Genomic DNA, 12,559 nt, shown 5'->3' on the forward strand with positions numbered 1-12,559 from the left:
CATCAATAACGGAAATAATCAAAGACAAATGTCTTAATTGATTTGTTGGGTGCACATCACTTTAAGCTAAGTGTACATGACCGACCCGCACACATTGTATGTATATCACATTGTGTGTGTGTGTGTGTGTGGGGTCTTATTATGTGGCAAACATACATAAATGTATGATTGAGGGGGTACATAAATGAGACAGTCAAGAGGGGGTGGATAGGCATATATCAGCAGTGCATATCTGTGCAATCATTCATGGGTTTTATGTGTGCAGACCCTTGGCATCCAATGATGGAGAGTGTGAGTGCACAATGCCAGCTGTCTCACTTTCCATTCATATGCCACCAGGACCTGCGCAAACTGCTTAGTTATTTTAGAATTTCCCTAGGCATGCACAACCTAATGAGTACAGTATGCACACTTTGTACGCGTCTGTTTGTAAGCTCCATAATAGTGCTGCCAGGTAAACAGCATGTATGCAAATACTGAATCAAACTAATTGGGCTGTCCTGGGGTGTTTGCACTGTGTGCAATGCATAAATAGACATCATGATTTCTACTGTGTGTACAGCAAACACTGATGCACTTACCTGTAGATATATCTGTCGTAATGGAATATTGCGTTTGATGAAACAGCCTCATGATACAAATATTCTGTTGGGAATGCAGACTATTTTGCCTAAAGATCTTCATATTCAATTACTGGATTCGGAAATCGTCATTGTCACCGGGAAAGCGGTTCAAGTGTCCACTGCGAGTGTAATAATTAATGTCTCAGTCGCGTTGACGCACAATGACGTGCACATCTAAAACTCGTTTAAAACAGGAAACTGTTATACAATAATCTGCTGTTTATAAGGTTTATTGTCGGAGTGCGAACGGTACGTGACCAGGGTTTGCATTCAGTACGTCCCTACGATGATTTAGACTTCCCTTTAAACTTACAGTGCCTCTCTCAAAGCGCGAGAGGGGCGCGCGACCGACCGCCGTTCACTCACACACACTCGCTCGGGTCTATGCAGTGATAGTGACTCTGAGCGCGCGGGACAGTAATGATGTGTCAGCGAAGAATATTCGCGCTCTGATCATTTTCCCGCCCCTGACTTCAGCATTCCATCAAGAAGCGTTAAGTAAATACTAAAGTGAGTTCGTTTATCCGGTTATGGAGCACTGTGGACAGAAAATGTCTCTGCTGAAGAAAGTGAGGACCGGAGTCGTGGCGAGGGGTGAGTTGGGAGTTTCTACTTTGATGCTCTTGTAGATTTTATTTAGTAAACTTTATATGATCATTAACGTATACATTTTTGCATATATTGCGTTTTTATCAACTTTTAGGCTGTCAGCGGTGTGTTATGATTTCGCTTTAGGTTTATTTGTTGTCTGTGGTTTCATACATTGACTACACAGTCTAACACATGTCTTAAAAATAATGTTATTTGAACATTTATTTATGTATTTTCAGATTTAATAAAGTTAAATTCAGCAGCGATTGAACTGTCATATCATATTATACATTTTTATATTATGGGTTGTGAATGAGCCAGGAATTTTCATGAATTCTTTAAGAATGTATTGATGGAATGGGATAGGGATTGGAATCGTAAGGTTGTAACGATTCGTCTTAACGATTCTGATTAGCCTTAAACGATTAGAATTCTACGAACAATTATTTTGGTACTTTTTTGATGAATAATTATTTGGATATAAGAATGCAGTTCTGTGCTGCCCTCAGGAGTCTGTTGACAAATGATGAGATCGTTTCGGATTTCAACACATGTAAGAAACAAAATTATTGTAATTCTTGCAAAATGTAACGTTATATCATAGAGTTTTAAAATGACTTTTCAACAACTTTTTATTGGCGGCATAAATATGATCCTTTAAAATTTGTCAATTATATATCGATTGTGAGTCAGGTTAATTAAGTAACTGCCCTGACTGATTCATAAAGGTTTTTGAATAACCAAAATGAACTGGCTCTTTCTTCAGAAATAATATACTATAATATACTGAAATGTTGGGATTTAAATGTTGCTTGCAAAAAGATTTGTTGGGAATAAACATTTTTGAATGGTTGTCAAAAATGCTCTTTGTAACGAGATGGCAGATATACGTAGACATAGTGGAAATGTTACTTTTTTTATGGAACCCCCTCTGAGTTAAAGTTACAGTATAATGATCTTTTAAATTTACTAAAGTCGATAAATCACTCAGACGTGTAGTGTATTTTTAAATAAGCTTTTTTGAAAGGCAACAGAAGTGGCCCCTGACCCTTCTTGCGTGCTGTCTGTTGTTGCCCATTATTTTGCTATTGTTTAGACACATTTGCAATTATCATGCATTGTCTTCTTGGTTCACATCCTTCCTAATTTCCACCCTATTTTAACACCTGCTTATGTGTGATTATGAAGAATCTTGCTCCCCTCACTTTCTGCTCATCAGCCTGTACTGGAGAGAATGTTCTTGGTAGAGCCACTGCCACTGGGCTGCTCAGCACACTTTCCTCAATTAACTTTCCACACAGTAAAGCAAGCCTCGCTCCCAATGGGAATATGCTTCTAATAATAAATAGTTTATCACTCCCACCCTAGCATAATGAAACACCTTGACAACAGCAAATTATTCAATCTCTGTTAAGAGTTGTGGGATGTCTGGAGGTCTCTGCTAATACACCCAGCCTCCAGAGACTGTGCCAAACAACAGTGTCCTTCTTTATTGAAATACAAAGAGCATGGCTGTAAATATGGATATTATATAATTTCTATGTTGTTTCAACAAACTTATTTTCATGAACACAACTATTTGACCTCTTTGAGTTTTGTTGTCTCTTTGTCTCCAACAGAGTGCAAATGATGTGGGCTGTTTGGCTCTTCACTGAACTGTGCACGAGATCCTATGGGATCTACCTTGGAATAAACACCTCAATGCCCAGCACCCAGGTATCAGGCTAACGGTGTAACGACCATAGCTTCGTCCATCTCTTTGATCAACTTTCCTCTTCAATGCCATCATGCCAATCATCAGCAACGCCAATCATGACTTCAGCAACCTCTCGGTCAGTGACGACAGCAGCTTGGACCACATCTTTACTGAGATCCCAGAAACCGAGACAATCAAGGGAGTGTATTATCAGCGTGCTCAGTTCATTCGCCGATCGGAAGATCTGCTTTCGGTAGACCACGGCCTGCAGGCCCTCATCAACGTGGGTGGCAACCGCTACACCTTCCCTTGGAGTACGCTGGAGCAGTTCCCCTTGACACGCTTAGGACGTCTAAAACCCTGCAGCAGCCCTGAGGAGATCGCTTGCGTTTGTGACGATTATGATGAAGCCCGCCGTGAATTTTTCTTCGACCGTAGCCCCAGTGCGTTTCGTATAATCCTCAACTTCCTAGCAGCAGGAAAGCTACGAATGTTACGAGAGATGTGCGCACTCTCGCTGCACGAGGAGCTCAACTATTGGGGCGTGGAGATGGCCTACATGGAACGCTGCTGCAAGCGCAAGATGTACACGCGCATTGAGGAGGTCGCCGAGCTTGAGCGGCGGGAGGAGGAGCGCCGTCAGCGCAATATGCAGCTGCGCCCTCCTGTTGTGGAGACACGTTACCGCAAGTTCATGAACGATCTGAGGGACATGGTGGAGAACCCTCAGTCGGGCTTGCCAGGAAAGATGTTTGCCTGTTTTTCTGTGGTGATGGTGGCGGTGACAGTGATCAGCTTGTGCATCAGCACCATGCCGGACCTCAGAGAGGAGGAGAATAGGGTGAGTACATGCAAAATGTCTCAGGCTGAATAAGGAGATGGGTCACCCAAAAATGAAAAGTCTGTCATCATGTTGTCCCAATCTTTTTTCAGAATATATTTTGTGTTCCAACAAAGAAAAAATGAAATTTCTGTCATTAATTTCTCACCCTTATGTCATTACAAACCCATAAGACCTTCATTCATCTTCACAAATTAAGATATTTTTGATGAAATTCAAGAGTTTTTTTTTTTATCCCCCATAAAAATCAACATAATTACCACATTCAAGGTCCAGAAAAGTAGTAAAGACATCACCATTAAAATCACTGTTTACGTTGTATAGACAGTGCAGGTTTCCAGGTTCTACGTCAGAACGCTGACCCAATAAGCGTCGTGCTCACATGTACAGCGTCAACCAATACTGAGTCGCCATTCTGACGTAGAACCTGGAAGTCTGCACTATCTATATAAAGTCTTTACAACGTAAACTGTTTAGGAGAATGACAAGGGACAGAAGAATGAATAAAGTCGTTATTTTAGTTTTGTTTTTGTGCACAAAAAGAAAACTCATTGCTTCGTAACATTAAGTTTGAACCACTGTAGTCACGTTGACTATTTTAACGATGTCTTTACTACTTTTCTTGACCTTGAATGTGGTAATTATGTTGCTTTCTATGAGGGATAAAAAAAAAACTCTCGTATTTCATCAAAAATATCTTAATTTGTGTTCTGAAGTTGAACAAAGGTCTTACAGGTTTGGAACGGCATGAGGGTGAGAACGTAATGACAGAAATTTCATTCTTGGGTGAACTAACCCTTTAAGTCTTATGCAGACATATGATTGTTTTATATGATAAAGATTTAATTTCAATAATGACATCATTTTCACTTTTGGGATTGAGTTAACCCTATATGATCTGGAAAATTTCTATGCTCTCAAATGCATAGATGCTTTCATATTGAGCCAACACTCTGGAAATAGAGTTATTTACAGTATATGTAAATCCATGTGTTGCCATTCTCTCTATGGTACATTTTACTTCAGTTTGTCTTGATACAAGATATAAGCAGCAAAAGTCAAACACATGTTCAGCTTAGTTCACTTAGACCCCCTTCTCCTCGGGTAGAATGTGTCGCTGGAGGTGTGTTTCCGGTCTTCAAGCAGACCTGTGCGTGCTGTTCCTAGTGTGAAATAATGAATGCACCTCAGCAGGGCTCCCCAATGTCAGTAAATACCCAGAGAGTAATGAACTGGACCGGCAATGCCTCCACAATGTCAGCAAACATACATAGAGAATAATGAACCAGCTCCATAGAGACCTCTGGAATGTCAGCAGGCACACAGGGGGTCCGCTTGAGAAGACTAGACCTTTTTGCTGTTAAATGACTATGAATTTTAATCGCCCTTAGGCAGACACCTCACGCCGTCCAAAGTGTAAGGGGAAGGCCACTGAATGTAGCTTCATTTGCCTGAAGTTTCGCTCCACGTGTTTTGATTGGAAAATTTAATACTTTGTGTGTGTGATTGAATGTGCTTGTGTATATGTCAAGGTAAGATCTGGCAGTGTCTACGCAGTTGCGCCAGCATATAGCATCCAACTGGAAGCAGCAGGACTGTCATATTTAATTCACACTGCCGGGCCGTTTGTCAGTGTCACCAGCACGGTAGAAAAGGAATGGCCTGAGCATGGAGTCATTCATCTCTGCTCATAAATGTGTATGTGTGTGTGTGTGTGTGTGTGTGTGTGTGTGTACTGTGTATACAAAGATGTGTGTGTGCTTGTGTTCATTGAGTGATAACAAGATGACCACCTGTCTCTTCACTCTGTCACAGCACTTTCAATTCTTTGTGTGTAGTCGAATGTGAAGATGTACAGATTGATGTTTTACACTTCTGTATGTTTACAAGCATAAAACTTTTTTTGTGAATTTTTATTCCCCTATAAATTATATACAACACGATTTTAGTTTAGAGCTCAATATCAGATCCGGAAAGACAAGGCAGCAAATCTCTAGTAAACAGGAAACATGAACAGAAGTGAGAAGCACTGTGAGCAAACTCGCAATGAGCTGATAGAGAAAAACAGTGAATAAATTCAACAACCCACAGGCTTGTCTGAACATTTTGACATCAGTGTGACCTAAACAGACCCCTGTAGCTTATGCAGTTTGTGTTTTAGCTCTAAATAAATCTATAAGAATGTACAGTGGTCTACAGAAATTATCTGTACACTTGAGGAACCCATAAATATATAGGAAAGACATTGCATTAAACAACAAAATATCAAACCATGTAGCATTCATTTTACATAAAAGTTGCACAAGCACACTCAAAATGTTTCCAAAAGGTTTTGAAATTATAAAACAAAATATATATTATTTTGTTCAAAATCAAGACAGTGCTTGGACACTTTCTAGTTGTCAAATGTTAGTGGATCATGTGTTTAGTTGGGATCAATGTGAAAATCCATCCACTGTGAAGTAAAGTTAGCATAATTTGTTTGCAGATGCCACTTGGTTTGATAATTTGTATCAAATTCTACATCATTCAGGCATTTTAAGTGTGATTTAAGTGTCTGAATACTCCATATGCATTCTCTCATTGTGAATCCTGAACTCTGTGGTGCAATTGAAATTGTGTTTTGTATTTTAAGCGTGATATGAATAGAAATGAGATACAAAACATTTATGGAGTATAGTATCTAAACTTGTTTAATCTGACAACCTAGGGAATCGTTCCAGAGAGGTTAAGTATCTTGTGTGTTTGCAGGCTGTATTCTCATAATCACTAGCAACACCTTTTTTATATTGTTTAGATAACAATGAATGCATTCTTGTAAGGTGATAAGATGAGTTTTATCTGGATTCATATGCCCTAATACCCTTTATCTTTGCGGCACCTAGATAAGTCTGAAGCAGTGCTACTGTACTAGAATGGTAATATGTGTACGCATGGGTGTACCTTCGGCAGGTTTGTAACAGTTTATTCTATATAAAAAAAATTTAAACTAACCTTCATTCTGCTAGTTCTATATAGGATAAAACATCACATCAGATAGTCAAGAGAATCTGAGCATCCATAGGATCTGCCCTATAGATCTGTGCTTCACTTTCCTTCGCTCCTGGATATTTAACTTTTTTCCCTCTCTTATGCTACGGTAGATGCAATCTAAGCCCTGCTTTTTCTAGTTTTCCCACTGCTTTCTTAAATATTCATTTCTACCCTTCCTTTTCTTCTTTTGGGATTCTTTTCTTTCTGCTCTCTTATCTTTTCTCTGCCTTTTCTCACCTTTACTCTTGTTACCACTCTCTGCCCTGTCCTTCCCCCATGCTGTCTTATACTCTCTCTCTCTTTTTCAGCTCCCCGGGGCTGCAGGTGTAAATTTTGCTTTGTTTGAACTACAGCTGCAAGGACTCTGAACCGAGGGTGTTTGTATGCTATGAGCATCCTGCAAACTCTCACTCACCAAGTGCTAGTGACACACACACTTATTCACAGTGTCCTGTGAAAGTGAAGCCGACCATCTTAAAGATAAAATGTTCAAAATCAACTAGTAGGTGGATTTCCTGAATGATTAGTCGACTAATCAGTCTTTAGCATAAATTTACTTACCCTCATGTCGTTTCAAGCCTGTATGACTTTCTATCTTTCTTCTGTAGGACACAAAATAAGATATTCTGAAAGAGTCAGTGGGTCTCATTAACTAATAATTGTGTGGATTATTAGTATTTATACACACATGAGAACTTCTCACGAAAACATTTCGCATAATTTACAACGTGTGTGTACGCACATGGATTTGTTCTTAACATTGCTCTAACGTTAATGAATTTAGAGGATTCTAAATGAGTGGCCGCATGCCTGAGGTCAGAAATTTGCATAAAACACTCCCAAACCATGTCCATATAAGGGCTTTCCACACATTCCTTTTCAAACACGACTCTCTCTCAGACGCACTCTCGCCTGAGAGCACACGCAGCAAGATCCTCGAGCAATGTCAAATGTGCCTTCCTCCAAACAAGTAAATAAATAAATAAATAATTTTAATACAGATCCAGATTACTGTCCTCTGATTAGCCACCTGTACATATGCATATCCTCAGCTTTATGCAGAGGCAACTCGCAGCTTGAGATATAACGCATCTTTTCTTACTGTTTTATTGCATACAGTAAATGTGTGTGTGTGTGTGTGTGTGTGTGTATAAATATATGATGATGAAATATATCTAAATTGAAACATGTATGCATAAAATTAACATGTTTTTTTAACATGTTTATAAGACTATCCAGAGTATGTGCTTTTTGCGTATGTGTGGTTTCAGTTGTTCCTGCATGTTTTTTGTAAATTTAGAATAAAATTTACAAAGAAAAGTTATTGATGATTTGTTTGTGAAAACGTTTGTACACAGATTTCACACACAAATCCATGCGACCTGATGTTTGGACTCCGCTAACTTTCATTGTATAACATTTTTTAATATTTTTCTAAATATCTTCTTTTGTATTCCACATAAGGAAGAAAGTCAAGTAGGTTTGGAATGACATGAGGGAAAGTAAATTATGACTATAATTTAATTGGGTGTACTACCCCTTTAATAAATTCCTGAATAATTAGGCTGGTTTTTACGGTGGCCCAGTAGTGCACAACACAACGAAATTAAAAAAGCAAACACAACGGAAACAAGCCATAACACAACGAAATAAAGCCACAACACAACGAAATAAAGCCACAACACAATGAAATAAAGCCACAACACAACGAAATAAAGCCACAACACAACGGAATAAAGCCACAACACAACGAAATAAAGCCACAACACAACGGAATAAAGCCACAACACAACGGAAACAAGCCACAACACAACGAAATAAAGCCACAACACAACGGAATCAAGCCACAACACAACGGAAACAAGCCACAACACAACGAAATAAAGCCACAACACAATGAAATAAAGCCACAACACAACGGAATAAAGCCACAACACAACGGAAACAAGCCACAACACAACGAAATAAAGCCACAACACAACGGAATCAAGCCACAACACAACGGAAACAAGCCACAACACAACGAAATAAAGCCACAACACAATGAAATAAAGCCACAACACAACGAAATAAAGCCACAACACAACGAAATAAAGCCACAACACAACGAAATAAAGCCACCAATTCCACCAAGTGGTTAAAACGTATAATTTGTATTCATTAAAATTAACTTTTAACATTTAAAAACAGACATGGTCAAATTCCAAAGGTTGTTAATTCCTGTTGGTAAGACTGACAAGCTTTGGAATTTGAATATGTCTGTTTTTAAATGTTAAAAGTAATTTTAATGAATACAAATTATATGTTTTAACCACTTGGTGGGATTGGCAGACGTTCCCTTCATCATGCGCCGTGGTAGCGCGTCAGATCATTCACAAGTATAAATATGAAGCTATTTTGCACATAGGTGATATTGAATTAATATTTTGTGTCGATATGCAGTGGTTACATACTGTTTAAACTAATCGTGGTATTGACATTGCTGCCGACTCTATAGAACAGTGGCAAGGAAAACTAACTTTACCGAGCTCTGAGAGCCCCCTAGTGGTCGGGAGCATTTCCGTTGTGTTGTGGCTTGTTGCAAAATGAAAATACATAGCGCCATGTACGTTTCGTGACAGTTTCAATGTGAAATGTCAACTGAGTGGTGCTAAAACTGTGTTGTTTTTTTCTGAAACGGATGAACGTAAATATGGTATGTTTTATATTTCTTTGGTTTTGTTTGTATCACCGCAGTTCTGATTTGAAATGTCCGGTGAGTGGCGCTAAAAGTGTAATGCTCCATTATGTTTTAAAATAACGTGCCATATTCACAACACCTAAACCTACCCGAGAGTGTTAACAAAAGAAAATGTCTGTCTGAAATAACCCATTTTTAAGGGGTAGCTCCTTTTAAGGCTTTTTCAGTAAACAGGCACTTTTGTGACCCGCATTGCATGGGAAACAGTATCAACGCCCACTTGCTATTGCACATGAGTGTTTTGAAAACATTATCTATATAAAACCATCATTTACAAACAAAGCATTTTGAAATCATTAACTTACAATTTTGAGATGCAGCTGCTGTTAGTTGACTGCTTCATCTTTCAACAAAAGTTTCTTAGTGAACTCTCCTTTACACCGTGCTTTGCTGACAAAACAAAATGCTCCGAATAAACATATAATCCTTCAACATGATTAAAATAAACCATACACATGTTTCTGATGCTGGGATTCTTCTGAAGTCTTTACAGAGACGCAAACTAGCTGTTTAAACTGGACGCATCAAAGTGTGTGACGTCACAGCTCACCCAATATCAAAGCGAGCTGTTTTTCAAGCTTGATTAAATAAATGCTTTGTTTATAATGAGACAGATGTTTTAAGCTATGAAACTCGCAGGATGTTTTAATGTCATATATCAAAAGATCAAGGCAAATTTGATTTCTCATGTCATGACCCCTTTAAATCTCTGGTGCTTAAAATATTAATGTTAAAATAAATAATACATAATGACAAAAATATAATAAACTTGGCGTAAGTGCAGGATTAGATGACTAGTCAATCATTGTGGCCCATGTCTAGTCCATATGAGCTAAAACTCAGTACTGATCTCCAAAGAGCTGGAATTGGACTACACAAAAGAAATTGAACTGTTCTGCCAAGAGAGAAGATGAATTGGCACATTTATTCATTTAAAATTATACACTAATGCATGTTTGAATTGGCCTGAACTGAAGAATGTAGAGGGGAATAAAATATTTAGTATAATGTCATGAACTCAGTGTTTTTAATTTAGCTAAAAGTCTCCAGCCAACGCATCAAGCACAGAGTAGATTTGTGTTTGCAAAAAAAAAAAAAAAAAGACAACATAATCATTGTCATTTGATGGAAACCTTCTAAAAAAAGAGCTCACTTGACCTGGAAATTTACAGTGATCCAAATCCTTTATACTGCAGGTATATTCACTTGATTACATGCGTTAAGAGATAATGAAAAGCCACGAACCTGAGCAGATTATCTACATATGCTAGATGAAAGTGCTGGGGAAAAAATAAAAATGTAACTGATAAATGAATCATCTGACTGTAATCAAGCACATAGAGTGAGAGAATATTTAAAGCTGTTTTACAACTCTGCATCACATTCACATCTGCTGTTCTCTGAACAGTTAGCCAGTCTTGCAGTTCAAACCAAAGCTAGTTTCATTTTCCTCTTGACCGATCATAGTCTCCACACACGCATCAGTGACAGACTAGCTAACGCTCTACATGTCCTGCTCATGCTATGTTGGACAGAGTATTACAGAGGGCCAGATGGTGTACAGGTGCAAGGCATGAGTGGTTTCGGTGTTGTGTTGCAGTTTTGCATTTTGGCTGTATGATTTGCCAGAAGGGGAGTTCCTGGAACAGGTGGTGTTGCAGGGTTAGCAATGATCTTAGCCACTGTGTTCTAGCCTGGGTCCTTATTACAAGGCAAAAGAGAGTGAACAATACACAGCGCAATCTGGATAATATGCTGCAGGTTTCACCTTGAGTGGGCAGAAACCACCCAAACTCAGCATGATGAGGCCAAAGTGACACAGTCAATGAAGGGAAACACTAGATCAAGATTGGGTGCACTTGTAGAAGTCTGCTGTTGATGACAAGTTTTGTCAACCCATTTAAATTAGTTTACAACAAATCAGTACCTTCATACAATTGGACTTAATTTAATTTAATTATTATTAGAAATGTAATTTAGATAATGCAGACCTTACAAATTTGCATTTTTAACATTGGTTTACAAATGTGCATGTTTGACATTGATTATGTGTTTCAGTGGTTCACCCCATTGTTCACAACAATATTCAAAGGCCACATAACTTGATTTTTAGTTATCTGCACTTATTTAATGCTTTTTAATCTAATTTTTTTTTTAGTTATCTGCACTTATTTAATGCTTTTTAATCTAATTTTTAATCTAATCTAATTTTAATCAAGTCATTGAGGCCCCCTGAAAGTTTGCTAAGACCCCCAGTGGGACCTACTTGAGAACTGCTGGTTTATTCTGAACCAGATTTGAATGACAGAAATAAAATGCAGTTCAGTGAGTCATTTCAGCTCATTTGTTTGTTTACAGTACTGTACACATGTGCAACTAGTGAGAAAAACACAATACTACAGTACAGTCCAAAAGTTTGGAACCCTAAGATTTTTAATGTTTTTAAAAGAAGTTTCGTCTGCTCACCAAGGCTACATTTATTTAATTAAAAATACAGTAAAAAACAGTAATATTGTGAAATATTATTACAATTTAAAATAACTGTGTACTATTTAAATATATTTGACAAAGTAATTTATTCCTGTGATGCAAAGCTGAATTTTCACATCGTTACTCCAGTCTTCAGTGTCACATGATCCTTCAGAAATCATTCTAATATGCTGATTTGCTGCTCAATAAACATTTATGATTATTTTCAATGTTGAAAACAGTTGTGTACTTTTTTTTCAGATTCCTTGATGAATGAAGTTCAAAAGAACAGCATTTATCTGAAATACAAAGCTTCTGTAGCATTATACACTACCGTTCAAAAGTTTGGGGTCATTAAAGAAATGAATACTTTTATTCAGCAAGGATGCATTAAATCAATCAAAAGTGGCAGTAAAGACATTTATAATGTTACAAAAGATTAGATTTCAGATAAACACTGTTCTTTTGAACTTTCTATTCATCAAATAATCCTGAAAAAAAATATTGTACACAAATATTTTGTACAATTGTACACATTAAATGTTTCTTGAGCAGCAGATCAGCAT

General features: G+C 37.9%; 1 protein-coding gene across 1 annotated transcript in view; it reads left to right on the top strand.

Moving 5' to 3' along the window:
• The first annotated feature begins 209 nt into the window (after nucleotides 1–209).
• kcng4a (potassium voltage-gated channel, subfamily G, member 4a) overlaps nucleotides 210–12,559 on the top strand; it is a 33,702-nt gene continuing 21,352 nt past the window's right edge. Inside the window, exons 1-2 of the mRNA XM_048168996.1 lie at nucleotides 210–1,217; nucleotides 2,834–3,751. Coding sequence (XP_048024953.1) covers nucleotides 3,002–3,751 — 750 coding nt within the window. The 5' untranslated portion in view covers nucleotides 210–1,217; nucleotides 2,834–3,001. The remainder of the gene's footprint in view (nucleotides 1,218–2,833; nucleotides 3,752–12,559) is intronic.

The sequence above is a fragment of the Megalobrama amblycephala genome, linkage group LG19 (assembly GCF_018812025.1).
Source record: "Megalobrama amblycephala isolate DHTTF-2021 linkage group LG19, ASM1881202v1, whole genome shotgun sequence".
NCBI lineage: Eukaryota > Metazoa > Chordata > Actinopteri > Cypriniformes > Xenocyprididae > Megalobrama > Megalobrama amblycephala.